This window comes from Oncorhynchus clarkii, chromosome 15 (assembly GCF_045791955.1).
Source record: "Oncorhynchus clarkii lewisi isolate Uvic-CL-2024 chromosome 15, UVic_Ocla_1.0, whole genome shotgun sequence".
Lineage (NCBI taxonomy): Eukaryota > Metazoa > Chordata > Actinopteri > Salmoniformes > Salmonidae > Oncorhynchus > Oncorhynchus clarkii.
Genome location: NC_092161.1, coordinates 32526013 through 32549983, shown reverse-complemented (window position 1 = coordinate 32549983; position 23971 = coordinate 32526013). Strand labels below are relative to the sequence as shown.

At 43.1% G+C, this 23971-nt stretch overlaps 1 protein-coding gene across 1 annotated transcript in view; it reads left to right on the top strand.

Annotated features, from left to right (window-relative positions):
- Positions 1-23971, top strand: part of LOC139367219 (protein tyrosine phosphatase receptor type N2) — a 264778-nt gene that overhangs the window by 39473 nt on the left and 201334 nt on the right. Inside the window, exons 2-3 of the mRNA XM_071105432.1 lie at positions 3271-3321; positions 17813-17926. Coding sequence (XP_070961533.1) covers positions 3271-3321; positions 17813-17926 — 165 coding nt within the window. The remainder of the gene's footprint in view (positions 1-3270; positions 3322-17812; positions 17927-23971) is intronic.

Genomic DNA, 23971 nt, shown 5'->3' with positions numbered 1-23971 from the left:
AAGAGGTATACAGTGGGGCAAAAAAGTATTTAGTCAGCCACCAATTGTGCAAGTTCTCCCACTTAAAAAGATGAGAGAGAACTGTAATTTTCATCATAGGTACACTTCAACTATGACAGACAAAATGAGGGAAAAAAATCCAGAAAATCACATTGTAGGATTTTTAATGAATTTATTTGCAAATTATGGTGGAAAATAAGTATTTGGTCACCTACAAACAAGCAAGATTTCTGGCTCTCACAGACCTGTAACTTCTTCTTTAAGAGGCTCCTCTGTCCTCCACTCATTACCTGTATTAATGGCACTTGTTTGAAAATGTTATCAGTATAAAAGACACCTGTCCACAACCTCAAACAGTCACACTCCAAACTCCACTATGGCCAAGACCAAAGAGCTGTCAGGACACCAGAAACAAAATTGTAGACCTGCACCAGGCTGGGAAGACTGAATCTGCAATAGGTAAGCAGCTTGGTTTTAAGAAATCTACTGTGGGAGCAATTATTAGGATATTGGAAGACATACAAGACCACTGTTAATCTCCCTCGATCTGGGGCTCCACGCAAGATCTCACCCCGTGGGGTCAAAATTATCACAAGAACGGTGAGCAAAAATCCCAGAACCACACGGGGGGACCTAGTGAATGACCTGCAGAGAGCTGGGACCAAAGTAACAAAGCCTACCATCAGTAACACACTACTCCGCCAGGGACTCAAATCCTGCAGTACCAGACGTGTCTCCCTGCTTAAGCCAGTACATGTCCAGGCCTGTCTGAAGTTTGCTAGAGAGCATTTGGATGATCCAGAAGAAGATTGGGAGAATGTCATATGGTTAGATGAAAACAAAATATAAATTTTTGGTAAAAACTCAACTCGTCGTGTTTGGAGGTCAAAGAATGCTGAGTTGCATCCAAAGAACACCATACCTACTGTGAAGCATGGGGGTAGAAACATCATGCGTTGGGGCTGTTTTTCTGCAAAGGGACCAGGACGACTGATCTGTGTAAAGGAAAGAATGAATGGGGCCATGTATCGTGAGATTTTGAGTGAAAACCTCCTTCCATCATCAAGGGCATTGAAGATGAAACGTGGCTGGGTCTTTCAGCGTGACAATGATCCCAAACACACCGCCCGGGCAACGAACGAGTGGCTTCGTAAGAAGCATTTCAAGGTCCTTGAGTGGCCTAGCCAGTCTCAAGATCTCAACCCCATAGAAAATCTTTGGAGGGAGTTGAAAGTCCGTGTTGCCCAGCAATAGCCTGCTCTAGAGGAGATCTGCATGGAGGAATGTGCCAAAATACCAGCAACAGTGTGTGAAAACCTTGTGAAGACTTACAGAAAACGTTTGACCTCTGTCATTGCCAACAAAGGGTATATAACAAAGTATTGAGATAAACTTTTGTTATTGACCAAATACTTATTTTCCACCATAATTTGCAAATACATTCATTAAAAATCATATAATGTGATTTTCTGGATTTTTTTTCCTCATTATGTCTGTCATAGTTGAAATGTACCTATGATGAAAATTACAGGCCTCTCTCATCTTTTTAAGTGGGAGAACTTGCACAATTGGTGGCTGACTAAATACTTTTTTTGCCCCACTGTATCTATATTTCCATGTCTAACAATTGTATTTTCATCGATTTTCAATACTCATTTATGATGAGTATTTCTGTAAAATGATATGGCTCTCTGCAATATCACCGGATGTTTTTGGAACTAGTGAACGTAACGCGCCAATGTATACTGAGATTTTTTTTAAATAAATATGAACTTTATCAAACAAAACATACATGTATTGTGTAACATGAAGTCCTATGAGTGTCATCTGATGAAGATCATCAAAGGTCCAAAGGTCGCCCTGCACTTTCACTGGCTGTTGTCACATCGATCCCGTTAACGGGATTGCAGCCCTAAGACGTTTTAATAAGATAAAATTTCATTAAAAAGATTTAAAAGCACATTCTGATCCCTGTGTCTTCAGTGTGAAATATGGCCACCAGGACCTGTAACCCAGAAGCTCCAGCCATCTGTTAATGTATCCGTCTGGAACAAGAACACCCAGCCTCGCTCAGTCTGCATTAATGTTCATTAATAATTATATAGGGGAAGAACATTGCCCATGGACCGGGGATGTTAGACCCAGACAGGACAGAGGAAGGAATCTGGCTAATTGGTGATAGATAGCGGTACCATTGGGCATTACAGTGTGTTCCTGATAATCTGAAGTAGCCAGTGTAATGAAAAAAGTTGTCAGATAGGGTGGTGCACAAAATCTAATTTGGTGGCACTGATGCACCCAAAATTGTTAAAGTCAATTAAGGTCACTCTTAGAAAAATATGTGCTATCTAGAACATAACAGGGGTCTTTGGCTGTCCCCATAGGGGAACCCTTTGAAGAACCCCTTCTGGTTCCAGGAAAACTATTTTAGCGTCCATGTAAAACCCTTTCCACAGAGGGTTCTACATGGACCCCAAAAGGGTTCTCCTGTGGGGACAGCCGAAGAACCCTTTTGGTAGCCTTTTTTCTATGAGTGTAATATTTGGCTGGCAGCTGGCGCTTATGAAACACACTGGCGTAGAGGTCAGTCTTAAAACTAAAGGCACAGTGCAGTGGTGTATCATGGTGCTGTGTGCCTCTGTAGCCTACTCCCAAAAGGGACATGATGTAGCCTATGCCATCAGTTGTTGTTGTTAATGTTCTATTTCTATTTTTCTTTTCTGTGTCTGGATTAAATAATTGATTTACTGCCTGACTGGCTGGCTTTTTGATTAGCCCCTTTCTCTGTAGTAAGGAGACTTTGAAGAATGTGATCAGACACCAAGACTTTATTGGGGAGATCAAATCTTTAATGGTGCATTAACCTTTTGGACAAAATGTCAGGGAACTTGTTTAATACTTTAGTCAATTAAAACTTGTGCTTTGCTAAGGAGATGTTTCACTCACAAATGAATATTTTTCAGATACATTCAGTCTTAAAAAGGAGACTATTGTGCAGATCCAGCTAATTCCAAATGAATGGAAAACATGTGCACTGTCTAGTTTCCTGTTTTTACTTTATTAAGTGCTTATCGTTTCCATTCATTCGGGGTGGAGGCATATAGCTCAATCTAAACAACCGATATCGTGGGATGTGGTTTCACCATGCATTAGACTGCTAGAGGTCTGAAAACGCATGGCAACCTTTGATTTGAAGTGTAATGTCCTTTGAGAATGATTGTGATGTGTTGTAAATTGTGTTCTAAGTTTGCATTTCTCTCTCTGTTTCAGGTTGCCTGTTCGAGGATGAGCTCTGTACACCTTACGAGTTCTGCGCTAATGGTAAGCCAGCCAGCTTCAAAGGGTTCTATTCTGAGAAGTGACAATCAACCAACCACCCACCACCGTCATTATACAGCAGCCCTTCCGTGGTGGTATCAACTCACACACACTATTCTAAAGCACTCATTGCTTTTCATCACTACCGGGGGGAAACTAAGCCTGCATCCCAAATAGCACCCTATTCCCTTTATAGTGCACTACTTTTGACCAGGGCCCATAGGGCCTGAGCAAATGTATTAAAAATAAAAGCTGACATATCACATTTGCATAAGTATTCAGACCCTTTACTCAGTGCTATGTTGAAGCACCTTTGGCAGTGATTACAGCCTCAAGTCTTCTTGGGTATGACGCTACAAGCTTGGCACACCTGTATTTTGGGAGTTTCTCCCATTCCTCTCTGCAGATCCTTTCAAGCTCTGTCAGGTTGAATGGGGAGCGTTGCTGCACAGCTATTTTACGGTCTCCAGAGATGTTCGATTGGGTTCAAGTCTGAGCTCTGGCTGGGACACTCAAGGACATTCAGAGACTTGTCCTGAAGCCACTCCTACGTTGTCTTGGCTGTGTGCTTAGGGTCATTGTCCTGTTGGAAGATGAACCTTTGCCCCAGTCTGAGGTCCTGTGTGCTCTGGAGCAGGTTTTTATCAAGAAACTCTCTGCACTTTGCTCCCTCGATCCTGACTAGTCTCCCAGTCCTTGCCGCTGAAAGACATCCACACAGCATGATGCTGCCACCACCATGCTTCACCATAGGGATGGTGGCAGGTTTCCTCCAGACGTGACACTTGGCATTCAGGCCAAAGAGTTCAATCTTGGTTTCATCAGACCATAGAATTTTGTTTCTCATGGTCTGAGAGTCTTTAGGTGCCTTTTGGCAAACTCCAAGCGAGCTGTCATGCATTTTACTGCGGAGTGGCTTCTGGAAGGTTCTCCCATCTCCACAGAGGAACTCTAGAGCTCTTTCAGAGTGACCATCAGATTCTTGGTCACCTCCCTGACCAAGGCCCTTCTCCCCTGGTTGCTCAGTTTGGCCGGGCGGCCAGCTCTAGGAAGAGTCTTGGTTGTTCCAAACTTCTTCCATTTAAGAATGATGGAGGCCACTGTGTTCTTGGAGATCTTCAATGTTGCAGAATTGTTTTGGTACCCTTCCCCAGATCTGTGCCTTGACACAATCCTGTCTCGGCGTTCTATGGACAATACCTTCAACCACATGGCTTGGTTTTTGCTCTGTGGGACCTTATATAGACAGCTATGTGCCTTTCCAAATCCTGTCCAATCAATTGAAATTACCTTACCTGATGGACTCCAATCAAGTTGTAGAAACATCTCAAGGATGATCAATGGAAACAGGATGCACCTGAGCTCAATTTTGAGTCTCATAGCAAAGGGTCTGAATACTTCTATAAATAAGGTATTTCTGTTTTTACATTTTCATAAATTTCCAAAAATGTTTAAAAACCTGTTTTCGCTTTGTCATTATGGGGTATTGTGTGTAGATTGCTGAGGATTCTTTAAAAAAAAAATCAATTTTAGAATAAGGCTGTAACGTAACAAAATGTGGAAAAGGTCAAGGTGTATGAATATTTTCCGAAGGCACTGTACATTCAGCTCAAACATAGCTGATGAGTCAGGTGTGAGAGAAGCACAAGGTTCTTAGGACAAAACATAAATAAAATGGAAAGAAATTACAAATATTTCTAGTTTTTTTTGATCACACAGCAACCTCAACAGAACCTATGTTTCTCAATCAAGTTCTCATGGTTATACATACAGTAGAGTATTGAATGAATTGCCTCTCTATGCTCCTACATTTACCTTGAATCTAGCTATGAATGTTCATGACATAGAGTGAGGGGGGAAACATTGAGGCTTTATTCATTTGGCCTTTGGGAAGAATCGTGTACAATTGCATACACAACACAAACCTGTGGATGACCAGAAGGCAGCGTCGTTAAGGTTAATGTTAAGGTTAAGCTTAATGTATTCCCCATAGGAAATTGTCCTGATAGTCGTTGAGGGGCTGGTATGTGTCAAGCATCTCAGAGTAGGAGTGCTGATCCAGGATCAACTTCTAACTTGTCCAGCTTCATCGTGATCTAAAATGGCAAACCTGATCTTAAATCAGCACTTCTACTCTGAGACGCTTTATACATGTTCTCTGTCATATACTTCTAACAGATCCCTGGCCTAGACTCCACATCTGTGTGTGTTTGCGTTTCGGATTTTTCTTTACACCAGTAAACATAATGACTCAACGTCTGGGCTTTAATGTTATTTAGTTTGAATGAACGCAGCTCGCTTCATTTAGCCCAAATGAGCTCATGATGAAATCAATCTTCAAATGAGGTGAAGCTTGCAAAGGAACACTTACATTGGATCTCCATCAATCTAACTCCCAATCTAAAATCTTAAGAAAATTATTTACGTGGGCTCTCTTATCCGTATCTAAGATTATGCTCTGTTGCTCTGTGTATAGACTCATTCACTCCTAATGAATAACACTGTGAGAAGGGTGTGTGGTTGTATAAACTACCTCTGCCACTTGTTCTCCTCTCTCGGTCCCTGAAGAACTAACCTGGATTATTTTAGGCTGGTTCAACCTTACTCTGTTTCTCATTCAGTTTAGCTGCTGGCATGGCGGTCAGTGACACAGGAGGGAGATTTCTATAAAGAACTCATTTCACACCCCTCACCAGGATGTGGCCCCTTTTCCATGGCTGAGAATTTTCTTTGAAACTCTTAGTGTCTCCATTAACTAGAGACATCAGAAGATAGGGGGAATCATCGGTGCCTTTTCCTCATTGTGAATGGCAAATGAAAGCTCACAGGAAAAGAGATTCCATATTTTTTGAGTGCAAGATGTTTTGTATCCAGGTGTCTGTTTCTGGTGAGCACTTAATAACGAAGAAAACGAACATCGCCTTTACGCCAGATACTTGTGTGAGAAGCATATGGTTATGTGCTTGATGCGCCCCCCAGGTCAACCTGTTTCTAGTAGCCCTTTCTTGCAATCAAATGACCTTGTGGCCTCAAGGGTGGAATGTTATTCATATTTTTCATAATTTCATAATTAACATATTCGTTTTAGAACATGGACATTTCGGTGTTTCTATGTCAAACGGTTTTGTTATATTTCAGTCTTCTGTGATGTATGTAAAGTGTAATATTGGGATGCAAACTCAAAATGTAATACATTTCAACTCTCAATCTGACATGGTACAGGTATAGGTGCTAAAGATCCTAGTTCGATCCCGGGCTCTGTCACGACCGGGAGACCCATGAGGCGACGCACAATTGGCTCAGCGTCATCTGGGTTAGGGGAGGGTTTGTCCTTGTCCCATCGCGCTCTAGCAACTCTTGTGGCGGGCCGTGCTCATGCACGCTGAGTCCGTATGGGAGTTGCAGCGATGGGACAAGACTGTAACTACCAATTGGGGAGAAAACGGGGTAAAAAGTACAATGAATAAATAAATAAAAATAAATGTTTCACGATCAACTAGGAATCCCTTGGTAATCGACCAGTCGATCACGATCGACCGTTTGGTGACCACTGTCCTAAAGCATCAGTGCTTACAGTTAGAATCCCACAACCGGTAAAGCAATTTGTCTGTCACAATGGGGAAAGGATGGAATGTCTGGATTGAGAATTCTTTACATTTAGCAGATAAGCCAGTTATAGGTCATTGTCAATAAAACATCACAATAAGGTGCAGAGTGTATGATTTGCCTGTTGGGGGGATGGAGACCCCAAGCTCCGCTAAAATCATTGACAACTGCGTGGCGTTTTTAAATCATTTTTAAATAAATATGAACTATTTGGTTGTAATGCCATCACGTTTTAAAGAGCATAGTCAGAAATACAGATTTTCGATTATTCCATGCAAAACGATTGTGCACATTTACCTCTAGGTCTCTCATCAGCGTAATACAGCAAGTAACTGCATGCTTTCATGATCAGTAAACATCAATAATTGGTCATGTAAATTCAAAGGGTAGTCTCACGATTGCTCTCAGTATTGGCACCCATTAATTGGATATTTGAGTGATATAAAATAAAAGTGAACCATACCTGACAAGTATGAGTGGTTTTAGTTAATTTCCCATCCTTTGTGGGATCTGCCTGTCAAGCAGGAGAAGGGGGCAATTGCCGATGTACTGTTAGCTGATAATGTTTACTTTGCAAGCTACCAGTAGAAAGTTTGTACAGTTGGCTAAACATAATGTGGTAAGTAGACCTAATGTATTCCAACCAACGTACCTACCTAGCGAAGTTAGCAAACACTATCCCCTTTTCAACTTTGAGTGTTTAATCCCGATTGCTGCTGACAGACATGATAGCCTACATTGATTGATGGACCATGTCAAATAGCTAATAACAGATCGCATCCATATGGCTAGTTAACAAGCTAACTTTCAGGAGATAAAGTAGATGGCTATATTTGCTTGCCATCCGTAGTGGTGAGGACACTAGTCTGACTGACAACTTTACCAGGACAAGGACTTTCCAATGTCAAGCTCTTTCCAAAAGCCTAACCTCTGATGAAGCAAGCTAAATGACACGTTAGCTAGCTAGCTACATGCCAAATGGATCGGCTACCCTCACGTATCTGAAACCACATGATCAATTGATTTTTACTGATCATGAAAAGCATGATAAGCACTTGATAGAGTATGAGCTTTGCTATCACAGACTGGAATATGTTCCGGGATTCTTCCGATGACATTGAGGAATACACCATATCAGTCACTGGCTTTATCAATAAGTGCATTGAGGACGTTGTCCCCACAGTGACGACGATACCACAACCAGAAGCCATTACAGGCAACATTCGCACTGAGCTAAAGGGTAGAGCTGCCGCTTTCAAGGTGCGGGACTCTAACCCGGAAGCTTACAAGAAATCCCGCTATGCCCTGCGACGAACCATCAAACAGGCAAAGCGTCAATACAGGGCTAAGATTGAATCATACTACACCGGCTCCGACTCTCGTCGGATGTGGCAGGGCTTGCAAACTATTACAGACTACAAAGGGAATCACAGCTGCGAGCTGCCCAGTGACACGGGCCTACCAGACGAGATAAATCACTTCTATGCTCGCTTCGAGGCAAGCAACACTGAGGCATGCATGAGAGCATCAGCTGTTCCGGACGACTGTGTGATCACGCTCTCCGTAGCCGACGTGAGTAAGACCTTTAAACAGGTCAACATACACTAGGCTGCGGGGCCAGACGGATTACCAGGACGTGTGCTCCGGGCATGTGCTGACCAACTGGCAGGTGTCTTCACTGACATTTTCAACATGTCCCTGATTGAGTCTGTAATACCAACATGCTTCAAGCAGACCACCATAGTCCCTGTGCCCAAGAACACAAAGGCAACCTGCCTAAATGACTACAGACCCGTAGCACTCACGTTCGTAGCCATGAAGTGCTTTGAAAGGCTGGTAATGGCTCACATCAACACCATTATCCCAGAAACCCTAGACCCACTCCAATTTGCATACCGCCCAAACAGATCCACAGATGATGCAATCTCTATTGCACTCCACACTGCCCTTCCCCACCTGGACAAAAGGAACACCTATGTGAGAATGCTGTTCATTGACTACAGCTCAGCATTCAACACCATAGTACCCTCAAAGCTCATCACCAAGCTAAGGATCCTGGGACTAAACACCTCCCACTGCAACTGGATCCTGGACTTCCTGACAGGCTGCCCCCAGGTGGTGAGGGTAGGTAGAAACACATCTGCCATGCTGATCCTCAACGCTGGAGCTCCCCAGGGGTGCGTGCTCCGTCCCCTCCTGTACTCCCTGTTCACCCACGACTGTTCACCCACAACTGCATGGCCAGACACAACACCATCATTAAGTTTGCTGACAACACAACAGTGGTAGGCCTGATCACCGACAATGACGAGACAGCCTATAGGGAGGAGGTCAGAGACCTGGCCGGGTGGTGCCAGAATAACAACCTATCCCTCAATGTAACCACGACTAAGGAGATGATTGTGGACTACAGGAAAAGGAGCACCGAGCACATCCCCATTCTCATCGACGGGGCTGTAGTGGAGCAGGTTGAGAGCTTCAAATTCCTTGGTGTCCACTTCAACAATGAACTAGATTGATCCAAACACACCAAGGCAGTCGTGAAGAGGGCACGACAAAGCCTATTCCCCCTCAGGAAACTAAAAAGATTTGGCATGGGTCCTGAGATTCTCAAAAGGTTCTACAGCTGCAACATTGAGAGCATCCTGACCGGTTGCATCACTGCCTGGTACGGCAATTGCTCGGCCTCCAACTGCAAGGCACTTCAGAGGGTAGTGCGTACGGCCCAGTACATCACTGGGGCAAAGCTGCCTGCCATCCAGGACCTCTACACCAGGCGGTGTCAGAGGAAGGACCTAAAAATTGTCAAAGACCCCAGCCACCTCAGTCATAGACTGTTCTCTCTACTACCACATGACAAGTGGTACCGGAGTGCCAAGTCTAGGGCAAAAAGCCTTCTCAACAGTTTTTACCCCCAAGCCATAAGACTCCTGAACCAATGGTTACCTGGAATATTTGCATTGTGTGCCCCCCTCCCAACCCCTCTTTTACGCTGCTGCTACTCTCTGTTTATCTTAGATGTTTAGTCACTTTAACTATACATTCATGTGCATACTACCTAAATTGGCCCGACCAACCAGTGCTCCCGCACATTGGCTAACCGGGCTATCTGCATTGTGTCCCACCACGTGCCAACACCACTTTCTACGCTTCTGCTACTCTCTGTTCATCATATATGCACAGTAACTTTAACGATACCTACATGTACATACTACCTCAATAAGCCTGACTAACAGGTGTCTGTATATAGCCTTGCTACTCTTTTTTCAAATGTCTTTCTACTGTTGTTTTATTTCTTTACTTACTTACCTACCTACACATACACACACACACACACACACACACACACACACACACACACACACACACACACACACACACACACACACACACACACACCTTTTTTTGGCACCATTGGTTAGAGCCTGTAAGTAAGCATTTAACTGTAAGTTTTACACCTGTTGTATTCGGCGCACGTGACAAATAAACTGATTTGATTAGAGCTAAATGCGGAATAATCGTAAATGTATAGTTCTGACTATGCTCTTGAAGAGGTGATGATATTAAAACAAAACATTTACTAAACCATCCCATCAAAACGGCACGTTGTTGTCAATGGTTTTAGCAGACCTGCGGCGTCTCCTTGCACCCCAGCAGCCAAATCGAGTGCTCTGCACCGTATTGTGACGTTTTAGTGATAACGACCTATATATGTCAATCAACATTCCACCTTCACACACATTCAAAACAACTCTATGTATGTGTCCCAAATGCACATTATTCTTTATATAGTGCATTCATTTTGGTCAAAAGTAGTGCACTATATAGGGAATAGGGTGCCATTTGAGACGCAAAGGATGGCTTTACAATACAGAGCTACAGAGATTCTATCTATATTTAGCCTCTTCTTTTCCAGTTGAATTAAATGGATTAGTTATTGTTGTATGTTTAACATAATTAAATTTTCAATTTGCTTGATTGAGATTAATTTCTACTGATTACGGTTAGCCCACTGTTGGGCTTTACCAATGCTCATGCATGTAATGTGTGGACACATATATTGATTTGTTGCCAGCTGAAAGCTCCTGTAGCCTTGATCAGTGTTTGAGCTCAGAACCCAATGGTTTGTTCAAACACCTCATGTTGTTGTGGCCCTTGCCCCTGTCATTTTGAGACATGTTACCTCTTTGTCCTGAACATTTTTTGTTATAAATGTCTCAAATCAACTATTTGTCACATGCTTTGTAAACAACATGTGTAGACTAACAGTGAAAGGCTTACCTATGGGTCCTTCCCAATAATGCAGAGCGAAAGAAATTAGAGAGATACTAGAAAAGTAAAACACATAATAATAAAGTTAATAATAAATTCACAATGGGCAATGATCAAATCAAATCAAATCCAGCTTTATTTATACAGCACGTTTCAGACATGGAACACAATGTGCGTTACAGGGGGAAAAAACGAATGAAAACAATGAAAATAAAACTGAAGTATTTACTACACAACTAACGTAAGATGATCAAAAACAAAAGAATAAGAATACAAATTGAACGACTCAAAAGCACCTGAAGGAATGCGAAGCTAAAAGGATATTCCAGAGGCTGGGGGCATGGTAACTAAAGGCTGCCTCTCCATGCCTCTTGGTCTTACGCTTTGGGGTAGTTAAAAAGTCCAGTGCCGGAGGACCTGAGGGACCTGACATGTATTGGGGTACACCATCGTGGATTCATTTAACAACCAATTAGTTTAAAAACCCATCTTAAAATGTATTCTAAAACTCACAGGCAGCCAGTGCCGAGGCCTTAAAACCTGTGTAATATGTGCTCCCCGTCTGGTCTTGGTCAGTAGCCGACCAAGACCAAAAAACAGCTGGGATTTTTACCTGGTGTTTTATCTTTATTCCACGTCATTTAAAACGTGGCTACATACACGGGGTACCAGTACCGAGTTGATGTGCAGAATTACGAGGTAATTGAGGTACATTTATACAATACATATAACTAGGAATAATGTGACAGATAATAAAACGGTAGCAGCAGCGTATGTGATGAGATGAGACAAAAATGTTAGTATGAAAAAGGGTCAGTGCAGATAGTCTTAAGGCTTGGGGGTAGAAGCTCTTCAGGGTCATGTTGGTTCCAGACTTGGTGCATCGGTACCGCTTGCCGTGCGATTGCAGAGCAGTCTATGACTTGGGTGGCTGGAGTCTTTTTAGGACCTTCCTCTGACACCGCCTGGTATAGAGGTTCTGGATGGCAGGGAACTCAGCCCCAGTAATGTACCAGGCTGTACACACTACCCTCTGTCTTGCCTTGCGGTCAGATGCCAAGAAGTTGCCACACCAAGCGGTGATGCAGACAGTTAATATGCTCTCTCCTGAGGCTTGAAGCTTTCGACCCGCTCCACTAGAGTCCCATTAATGTGAAGGGGGGCGTGCTCGGCCCTCGATTTCCTATAGTCCACGAGTTCAGCTCCTTTGTCTTGCTGACGTTGAGGGAGATGTTGTTGTTCTGGTACCACACTGCCAGGTTTCTGACCTCTATAGGCTGACCTCTTACAACCCCATAGGCTGTCTCATTGTCATCGGAGATCAAGCCTACCACCGTCATCACATCTGCAAACTTTATGATGGTGTTGAAGTTATGTGTGGCCATGCAGTCGTGAGTGAACCGGGAGTAAAGGAGGGGACTAAGTATGCACCCCTGATGGGCCCGCGTGTTAAGGGTCAGCATGGCGGATGCATTTTTGCCTACCCTCATCACCTGGGGGCGCCCTGTCAGGAAGTCCAGGGTCCAGTTGCAGAGGGAGGTGTTCAGTCCCAGGGTCTTTAGCTTAGTGATGAGCTTGGAGGGCAGTATGGTGTTGAACACTGAGCTTTAGTCAATGAACAGCATTCTCACATAGGTGTTCCTCTTGTCCATGTGGGAAAGGGCAGTGTGGAGTGCAATTGATATTGCGTAATCTGCGGCTCTGTTGAGGCAGTTTGCGAATTGGAGTAGGTCCAGGGTGTTTTTTTTTTTTTTGCATTTAGTTTAACTTGCGTTTAAGAGCAGTTGGAGGTCACGGAAGGAGAGTTGTATGGCATTGAAGCTCGTCTGGAGGTTAATTAACACAGTGTCCAAAGAGGGGCCAGAAGTATACAGAATGGTGTCGTCTGCGTAGAGGTGGATCAGAGAATCACCAGCAGCAAGAGCAACATCATTGATGTATACAGAGAAGAGTCGGCCTGAGAATTGAACCCTGTGGCACACCCATAGAGACTGCCAGAGGTCCGGACAACAGGCCCTCCGACACACTGAACTCTATCAGAGAAGTAGTTGGTAAACCAGTTGAGTCAATCATTCGAGAAATCAAGGCTGTCGAGTCTGCCGATAAGAATGTGGTGATAGACAGAGTTGAAAGGCTTGGCCAGGTCGATGAATATGGCTGCACAGTAATGTCTCTTATCGATGGCAGTTATGATGTCGTTTAGGACCTTGAGCGTGGCTAAGGTGCACCCATGACCAGCCTTGAAACCACATTGCATAGCGGAGAAGGTACGGTGGGATTCGAAATGGTCGGTAATCTGTTTGTTAACTTGGCTTTTGAAGACCTTAGAAAGACTGGGGTGTCTGGGTAATGGTGTTGATATGAGCCATGACTAGCCTTTCAAAGCATTTGACGGCTACAGATTCAAGTGCTACGGGGCTATAGTCATTTAGATAGGTTACCTAGGAGTACAGGTACTATGGTGATCTGCTTGAAACATGTAGGTATTACAGACTGTGTCAGGGAGAGGTTGAGCTGGTGGCATATCAGGATATTTTATAAGCGTCCGGATTAGTGTGCCGCTCCTTTAAAGCAGCAGCTCTAGCTTAGCTCAATGCGGATGTTGCCTGTAATCCATGGCTTCTGGTTGGGATATTACGTATGGTCCCTGTGGGGACGATGTCGTCGATGCACTTATTAAGGAAGCCGGTGACTGATGTGGTAAACTCCTCAATGCCATTGGATGAATCCCCGGAACATATTCATGTCCGCTCAAGCGAAACAGTCCTGTAGCTTAGCATCCGCTTTATCGGACCACTTCCGTATTGAGCGCTTCACTGGTACTTCCTGTTTCAGATATAGCTTTGTAAGCAGGAATCAGGAAGATAGAGTTATGGTCAGATTTCCCAAATGCAGGGCGTTTCTGTGTGTGGAGTAAAGGTGATCTAGAGTTTTTTTTCATCTCTAATTGCCACGTGACATGCTGGTAGAACTTAACTAAGGCGGTTTTTAATTTTCCTGCATAAAAATCTATGGCCACTAGCAGCGCCGCCTCTGGATGAGTGTTTTCCTGTTTGCTTATGGCCCTATACAGCTCGTTGACTGCGGTCTTAGTGCCAACATCAGTTTGTGGTGGTAAATAGACAGATACGAAAAATATAGTTGAAAACTCTCTTGGTAAATAGTGTGGTCTACAGCTTATCATGAGGTATTCTAACTCAGGCGAGTAGAACCTCGAGACTTTCTTTATATTAGAGATTGTGCACCGGCTGTTGTTAACAAAGAGACACACACCTCCTCCCTTGACTTTACCCGATGCTGCCGTTCTGTCTTGCCAAGGCATAGAAAAATCAGCTAGTATATTATCCATGTCCTTGTTCAACAGACTCCATGAAACATAGCACATTACAGTTCTTCAGGTCCCGTTGATAGGATAGTCTCGAATAGAGCCTGTCCAGTTTGTTCTCCGGTGTTTGTATGTTCGGCAATAAAATGGAGGGTGAAGGCGATTTATGTACTCGCCGACTTAGTTTTTCCGCCAGGGTTCCCATAGATCAGCCTCTCTTACACTCTCTTGCCTTTTTCTTTTCTGAGCCTCGACGATTAGGGCCTGGCCCGGGGTGAGCAGTATGCATAGCCACGAGAAGTAGGGGTGCTGAGGGTGCTGCAGCCCCTCCTGAAAAATCGGGAATAAAAATAAATACAAAATATTAGTGATCGCTGTTCTGATGTCCAGAAGCTCTTTTTTGTCATGGGGAAACAATGCTGGAACCATTATGTACAAAAAAACATTGCGACCAGCGCAAAAAGCCCACCACAAAATTGAAGAATTGGTCAGGAGCCCATACAATGCGCCTTTATAGACTCTGCAGTTCTGCATGTTGTCTTCTGTTTGTTCAACTCTCCATGTGGCCAACAAAAAAAAAGATGTTCCAGCTCGTTCATGAGTAAAATTGAAATACATGGGAAAGTCCGCATGTTATCAACTTAGATCTATCCATAACTTAGTCTCCATAATGCTTTTTTTTCCCCTTCTTTTGTTTCTGTCTTTAGGGAAATCTCATTGAGACCTAGTTCTCGATCACAAGTGAGCACAGACCAATACACACACAACGAAAAAATGCACACATTAAATACAAAATACACACATTAAGGAAGAGCCAATCCATCAAAGCATGTGTAGTCCTCCTGGCAAAGTTTGATGTGGTCCATCGCATTCACTGTAAAGTGGCTAAGCAACAAATAATCTCTGCATTTTGTAATGCTGTATCGGCCTGGGGAGACTTGATTTAGCATCTCTGGATTAGATGCCGTCCCCACCACATAATTCTCTATTGGCTGTTTACAAGACAAGGATAATTGCTGAACATAGCACAGACTTTTCCCGTTTGAAGGATTTTCCAGGAATCTTCCAATATTCCTAGCGGGATTTCTGGAAAACCTGGCAACCCAACCTGCAATCACATTATGCTGGTTTGCAAAGTGATGTTTAATTCCTAATTGCATCCAGCTAGAGTCAGGATATCTAACAGTTTTCGTTTTTTTCCTTTCAATTAAGACCTTCGTTTATCAATCAGGTTCAAGGGAGGAGCGAATACCCACAGGCGCTCGGTCCTCCATGGAATGAGTTTGATACATTTAAACTGGAACAACCATTTCAGTAACGGGTGCAAAAACATCAAACTAAATGAATGGATTAGTTTAAAAAGCATAAGGTTTAATCAATCAATCACTCAATGTACATGCAGAAACATATTTTTTTAAATCAACCTGCAGTAGAGCATGCTGGGGAAAAAAGTAAATTGTTATCATAACTTTAAAAAGTCAGTACCACCTAAACATTTTAAGTAATAATTACTTTTACTTGATTTTCAGTTAATCTTAATATAAGTATTTGAGTTAAAAAATGCCTTGGGGTTTACTGTGTGTGTGTGTGTGTGTGTGTGTGTGTGTGTGTGTGTGTGTGTGTGCGGGATTATGTCTGATGTCTGCTGGGAATGTCCTGTCAACTGTGGAGGAAACAACACATTAACTGTGGCAGTTGTCATGGAAACTGGTGAAGGAGCACAAAAATAGCAAATATAAGACAGTCAGTCAGTCGCCTGTCGCTTGTTATGTCACTGTCGTCTGTTCATCAGTTATGTCATCTCTATTACATTGTTATAAACTCATTTTGTAAAACTGAAATAAAAGGCTTCACATAATCATGGTAACCATAGTCATGATTCTCAACATCAAATGTGTCTTTTCTTGAGCATTCTTTGTTTCCCCCTTTCCTCGTCTCACTTATATATTTTTTTATCCTTATTTCCTGTTGTCGTTCACACGTACAGTTGCTCTGCATAACTAGGCGTGAACCTATTCTGTCAGCTTGTATATGCGGGGTGCGAAAAATAAAATGCACTGTCTTCGTGTGTTGTTTATGTTCATTTTCCCTTCGAAAGGCTTGCCGCCGCAGAGAGCCGTCATTACAGGGGTCACCGGCTTCAGGAGCAACGCAGGGAAACACTGCCTTTTCATTTCAAAGACGATTGAAATTAGTAGCTGAGGTCGACGGCATTATTATCATTGTAATTATCAGCCACTCGACGTTGAGCACAGGCCTGTAATTACAAAGTTATCACGTGAGCTGCGGCTGAAAGAGAGTGACTATTGGTGGGTAGGATTAACCTAGTCAGTTCATTTATTAATGCAAAGAAGCAGAACTAAGATTGGTTAAGCTCTCGTGATAGGTTGAGTGATGACAGCGCACCTGCTTCTGAAACCTAGAAAATAAACGGATAAATGGCATGTGTAAATAAGCAAATGTTAAATAAATAAATGCATGTAAATATAAACGGATTTGAGCAGGCATGGCAGTGTAGGGTGTCAGTCAAGCCATGGTGTCATTAATTGCCACTGCCGGCAAAGCACAGTAAATGAGCACTGACTGTAGATCAGGTTGTCCTGTGGTGCAGCACAAAGTTCACATCATTAGTCTATCTCACTCACTCACGCACACACACACACATAGATGATGAGTCATAATGCTTTCAACTTTGAGTTCGGCTTTGACTAGAGTTTGATGTATTTTGGGATTTTGAAGAAGACGAGACACATGGATATTCTTTCTCTCCCTGACTGTGAAAAGACGCCGTGTGGCTGGGTCATTTATATTCCTCACACGGTATCCTGACCCCCAGTCTCTCAGCCGTCCCAGCATGCTCCCCCAGTCCAGATAACCATTGAATTAATGTCCAGGTAGGAGCTCCGCCGTGGGTTGCCTAGGAACCTGCGTTTGGCGAAGCAAGCGACCTGCTGATAGGGAGATAACAGTGTCCCTGATAACGTCTCAGCGCCAATGATGGCCTGGTGCTTATCGCACTGCCGTCAAAAAAGTGTCAGCGACTAGCTCCCAAACAGGAACTCGAGCTTACAAGAAACTGCAGGGAGCACACGACTTCGGCTTTTCTACGAAGGTTGTAAAAGATGACGTTTCACCCTCTGAGTAACAATCCCAAAGCCCTGTACCGTTGTCATTGCTTTGACAGGTTAGTTAACCCTTTCCCAGAACTCCATTCGCCTCATATGTCTGTCACTGCAGTACATGATCTGTTTGATGACAGTGTGTGTATGCTGTACGTGTGTTCCCTTCTAGACGGAGTGTTTGGAAGGTGCCTGGAGTTACCCGGTGCGGACCTGTACACCTACGATGCCTCCGCCTCTGCTCTACAGCGCCTCAGGACTCTCCTACAGAAATTGGCCCACAAAGGTGCGTTCTGTTTGTCTGCCTGCATGCCTGCTTGTCTCTCTGTCTGTCTCTTTGTCGTCTGTAAAGATGGGTGTGTGTGTGTGTGTGTGTGTGTGTGTGTCTGTTTGGTCTGTTTGTCCTTCCAGACGTTATAATTATGTGAAAGCAAGCCCAACGTTCAAGCTGCAAATGTGGCAAAGAGGTAAAGTACAGGTAATATACCACATACAGGCCATGATCATATAACTGCACCAGGAATCTAATTGGCTTGTATGATTGCAGGACATTTGGTGCTAATTACGTGGATGAGTGACGGTGCTGCATGCGGCGTAATTGCATTAGACGGCCTCTCCTGCTCCATTAATGGGAGCACGGCAGCTAATGTGCTTGTTGAACAGGGTAGATACAGGAGAACAGGACACAAAACAGGCCCAGGGATGTCCTCAAACAACAGGAGAGAGAACACAGTTGAAACATAATGGCCGGTGTCCTGGAAGAAAATGTGGATCTCCATTTTTGCCGATTTGGATCGCCAGGATCTTGGCATTACTTCGTTCTCTAGATATTACTCCGGTGTACAGTATGTCTCCCTCTTTCATATGTCCCTGTCAACCTGTTTTCCAGATGACGCTACTCCGTGTGTGGGTTGTACAGTTGTATGGTTTGATCTCTCTCTCTCTCACACTCACTTTCCTTCTCTCTCTCTCTCTCTCTCTCTCTCTCTCTCACTCACTTTCCTTCTCTCTCTTTCTCTCTCTCTCTCTCTCTCTCTCTCTTACTCACTTTCCTTCTCTCTCTCTCTCTCTCTCTCTCTCTCACAGTCACTTTCTCTCTCTCTCTCTCTCTCTCTCTCTCTCTCTCTCTCTCTCTCTCTCTCTTTCTCTCTAATGTTCTTCCGCTGTCTGTCATGGGTGGCACATGGAAGTGACCAATAGTTTGGTGCCTCCAGCAAGGACCAGAGAAGCCTTTTAATTGACACAGTGTAATAGCACAAATGGATTCACTAGGCTAGTCAGTTCACGCTCTCTAGCGGAAGTCTATCCAGTGGAACTAAATAAAATAAAGTGTTAGACAGTTGATTGTTTGGCTCAGGTTAGTTTCAGCATTTAGGTTTTACCAAAATAAATATATGCTTTAATTCATGAATGTTTTAAATTAATCAAATCAAAACTAGATATGTAATTTCATGTCTCATTCACATTTATGCAACATTTATAACATCCAATATCATTATCCTCTGTTGACATCTGGCTACAGGACTATCACAAGCATCTGCAACTACAGGCTGTCACAGCAGAGGGCAGCAAATACCTTCAGCACTAACCTCTCCCAGCTAATTGGCTTTACAGGCCACTCTAAGCGTAGCCTTTTATAACAGGCGTAAACAACTGTAGAAAACCATTTTGAAAAAGCATTTTGAAAAAGCGTGCATCCATAGGAAATTACAAACGCAGTAATGAATATTAGGAACTGTGTGAGACCACAGCATTTATTGTAATGACTTCTCTGAAATAAACGGATGAGACTGAGGAGGATGAGAGGGCGGATGAGAGGGAGGACGAGTTTGTTCAAGCTCTTATTTCCAGGTGTTAATATCTCTGGAGTGTCTGTTGCCGGGAGACGTTTGTCTGTGTCTGACTGACGTTGTGTTCAAATGCAGACGAAAAGACAGGAGACATGACGTCACCCCTCCATCACACACTTTCGATGGCGCTGCACAGTCTCGGGTTCCAGTTCAACCCGGCTCAGTTTTACTTGCGCTCTGTCTCTTGGAAACATATCTAAAGACTGAGTGGCGTTCTCTTCAGACGAGTCAGTCTACGCTTTGTTGTGTCTTGGGTCTTATCGGCTTAGCACGGCTCCTTATTGAAGTGTCTGTCATCTTTGAGATGTTTAGTTCAGCTCCCCTGTTGAGGAGCAGACAGAGTGATTGAGACTATTGTACTGTAACCTAAATGGAGTAGAAGAAAAGACGAGAAGGGGGGGGGGGGGGGGGGGGTATTCAATTGCATCGATTTGCAATAAACTTTATTTTGCATCGGAGTCGCTGTAGACAAAATCATGCAATCTAATCTCTGCACACAACATCCAATGTCACTAGATCAATAGAAATTGACCCCGGCACAAAAAGGGTTTATTTTGTCTTCGTGTTCCTTGCTTTGTTTAGCTGTATCCCTACTTGGAAGGAGCATTGTCGGCTATTACATTTTCCACATGCCGCCTTGGAGTGCAAGACACTGTCATCCACTGCAAATTACTTTTATATTAGACTGCACCGATGGCGCTGTGTGCCGTGGCGACTTTGGGATTCACAAAGTGCAAACACTGTGTGTCCGTACTTCATATAGCGAAACTGCAAAGCATTGAAGGCGTTTGGTTCAAGGTCTGTGTGTGTGTGTGTGTGTGTGTGTGTGTGTGTGTGTGTGTGTGTGTGTGTGTGTGTGTGTGTGTGTGTGTGTGTGTGTGTGTGTGTGTGTGTGTGTGTGTGTGTGTGTGTGTGTCTGTGTGTCTGTGTGTGTGTCTGTGTGTGTGTGTGTGTGTGTGTCAACCTGATATACAGACAACCTGATCTACAGACAACCTGATCTACAGACAACCTGATCTGTGACTAGAAGCTTTGCTAAGCAAGGCTAAGTGATAGGTGAAATCCATAGTGACGACAAAATTGACTACAACCACTTAAAGTCAAATTTGAAGTGTGTGAGAGGAGGAGAAGCATATATTCCTTTAGAGCCAGGGAGCGTTACCACTTAACCACAGGCTCTGGCTATCTGTAATAACGACTAGGGTCCCTGCTCTACAGTTGGTTGACCCTTCAGCATCACCTTGATCCATGTGCAAAGCAGAGTGAATTTTCCCTTCCTCTCAAGGCAAGCAAATTAAGATAATGCATTGTGACATTTGCATCGGATCATCTAGCCAGTCAGGGAGATGCAATGAGTACAAACAGACCGTATTTAATTTCAGCACCACTGATCTTCCTCCTCTCCGGAGGTTCCATGTACTTAGGGTATATGTGTGTCTTTGTGTTGAGGTTTATCTTCCACAACAGCAAAACATACAACCAGAACTGGGTTCAAATACCATTTGAACTCTTTCAAATGCTTTTATAATTAAAATTGAGCCTGCCTGTAGTTCCGGATGGCTGGGTTCCGGATGGGTGGGTGTCGCAGTTTTGTGCCTATGCTATAGGTTCCATTGCGCCAGGCAAGCTCAATTAAACCCAGCGAAAGCATTTGAAATGACTTCAAATATCATTTGAACCCAGGTTTGCATACAATATGTAATTTCTCACCCACACTCTGTTACACATACATTACACACAGTTTACTGTCGAAGATGTATACATATACACAGACTCACAAATGTTGGCTACATAAGCTATTTTATAGCTAAGCTAATAGTGCCAGCTGTATTTTGTGTTAAAGATTTTAGATCTGGTACTGGTATGGGAATATTGGGTATAAAATGAGAGCAACTCTTGAGTCAGAACATGTACTGGTTGGACTGTTCTCAGTCCACAGTTGATTTGAGCACACCGTGCAGGTTTCTATAAATGGAAATGCCAACTGCTGCAACAGTGCTCTGATGAGTGCTATTGATTTGATTTGATTTGATTTGGGTGATTCTCATCAAACCAGTTTTAAACACGTCTGTAGCTGATTTTGTTACAAAACGTGCAATCGTCATTCTCAAGACGTAAGATTTCAAGTTTTTGGCAAAGTGTCTTATTTTCTATCAGTTTAAAATTTTTGGCAGATTTAAATCATCAGGTCATTTTATACAATCTTGCTTTAGAAAAACCTAAGTTATTTGAATACAACACAAAATATGTTACTGTAGTTTGTCCATAAATAATCCAAATTGTTTAGTATTTCAAGTTTACATTAAACTATAATATGTATTATGTAAAAACACAGTGTCTTTGGACGTGTCTAATTACCGCAATTATTTTTCAAGGTCCTGTAAAAACTACAGTTCTTTTAAAAATACCGTTTTATTTCCCCATAATATATCATCTAGAGGAGTAGTCCTTAGGTGAGCACAAGTTAAGTTAATTATAAGTTAATTTATTCGCTGATATGCCTTCAGAATGAGGTTCTTATTCTCAAACACCCCCATTTACCCCACTTGGCCTTCTCATTACCGAAACAGCTAAAAAGCTCAAATTGGGAAAAAGTCAGAGAACCATTACCTTACCAACATGGAGGCATAAATTGACTTTAGTGATGTTTTCAAATGCTCGCACGTCTCGTAATGTCTGTCTCCTATCATTTACAGATTGAGCCAAGGGCCTCTCAGTACCGAAACCCACATTTGTCATTACCACGTAATGTTTGGGTAATTAGAACCTTCATTTCGGTAATGATAATAAGCTAATTCTAGTGTATAGTCACTGGGTATGCTGTGCTGGTAACTTTTTATTTATTTACTAGGACTACTCCTTAAACCTATTGTATAGATCTGTGGTAATACAGTACAACAGTTATATGATTAAGTAGGGTTGCCAATAAATATGGGGTGCATAAACTCCATTTAACAAAATCGTCAGTTTGTGTTTCAGAGCAAACCCACCACTTAAAGGAGGATATCCTCCATGTTGACATGTGCACCTGTACCGAAACCCACATTTCGCATTACCACCATACTGTTGTTTGATATCCCAAGACAGTTGTTGGCCCATATGTGATTTTTTTCAGATACTTTATAGGCATATGCCATTTGCCCAAAGGATCCCATTGAATCCATGAATACATCTGAAATAACTTACAACCACACATAGCCGTGTCATAATACACCGATATTACCTGTAAATGATTTATTCCCCCCAAAAAGTCCACTTCTGACTTGAAAATGCATGCATGCAATTACAGTACGTATAGTTATGCTGAAATTGGAGGTGTTTTAGTCAACTGCATTAAGATCAGTGATTTTAGTGTCTCGCAATGTCATTTGGGATTACTTAATCTATGATAGAGATCAGTACAGTTTTTGAATGGCAAACTATGCAACACTCATACCGAAACATGCAGTCTCATCTCCAAAAACCTGCTCATCATTACTGTATGCACCAATATATAGGAAATATTAGGAAAAATCATAGTGTTACGGTAATGATAAAAAGAGGTTATGTGTTACGGTAATGGAATATACTATATGACCAAAAGTTTGCAGACTCCTACTCGTCAAACATCTCATTCCATAATCATGGGCATTAATATGGAGTTGTGTCCCTCCTTTGCTGTAATAACAGCCTCCACTCTTCTGGGAAGGCTTTCCACTAGATGATGGAACATTGCTGCGGGGACTTCCATTCAGCCACAAGAGCATTGGACCTGGCTCGCAGTCGGCGTTCCAATTCATCCCAAAGGTGTTCGATGGGGTTGAGGTCAGGGCTCTGTGCAGCCCAGTCAAGTTCTTCAACACCGATCTCGACAAACCATTTCTGAATGGACCTCACTTTGTGCATGGTGGCATTGTCAGGCTGAAACAGGAAAGGTCCTTCCCCAAACTGCTGCCATAAATTTGGAAGCACAGAATCATCTAGAATGTAATTGCATGCTGTAGCGTTAAGATTCCCCTTCACTGGAACTAAGGGACTTAGCCCAAACCATGAAAAACAGCCCCAGACCATTATTCCTCCTCCACCAAACTTTACAGTTGGAACTATGAATTGGGGCATATTCGTCCGTCGGACTGCTAGATGGTGAAGCGTGATTCATCACTCCAGAGAATGCCTTGCCACTGCTCCAGAGTCCAATGGCGGCAAGCTTTACACCACTCCAGCCGATGCTTGGCATTGTGCATAATGATCTTAGGCTTGTGTGTGGCTGCTAGGCCATTGAAACCCATTTCATGAAGCTCCAGACGAACAGTTCTTGATGACGAACGTTGCATCCAGAGGCAGTTTGGAACTTGGTAGTGTTGCAACCGAGGACACACCATTTTTACACGCTTCAGCACTCGGCGGTCCCATTCTGTGAGCTTGTGTGGCCTACCACTTCATGGCTGAGCCGTTGTTGCTCATAGATGTTTCCACTTCACAATAACAGCACTTACAGTTGA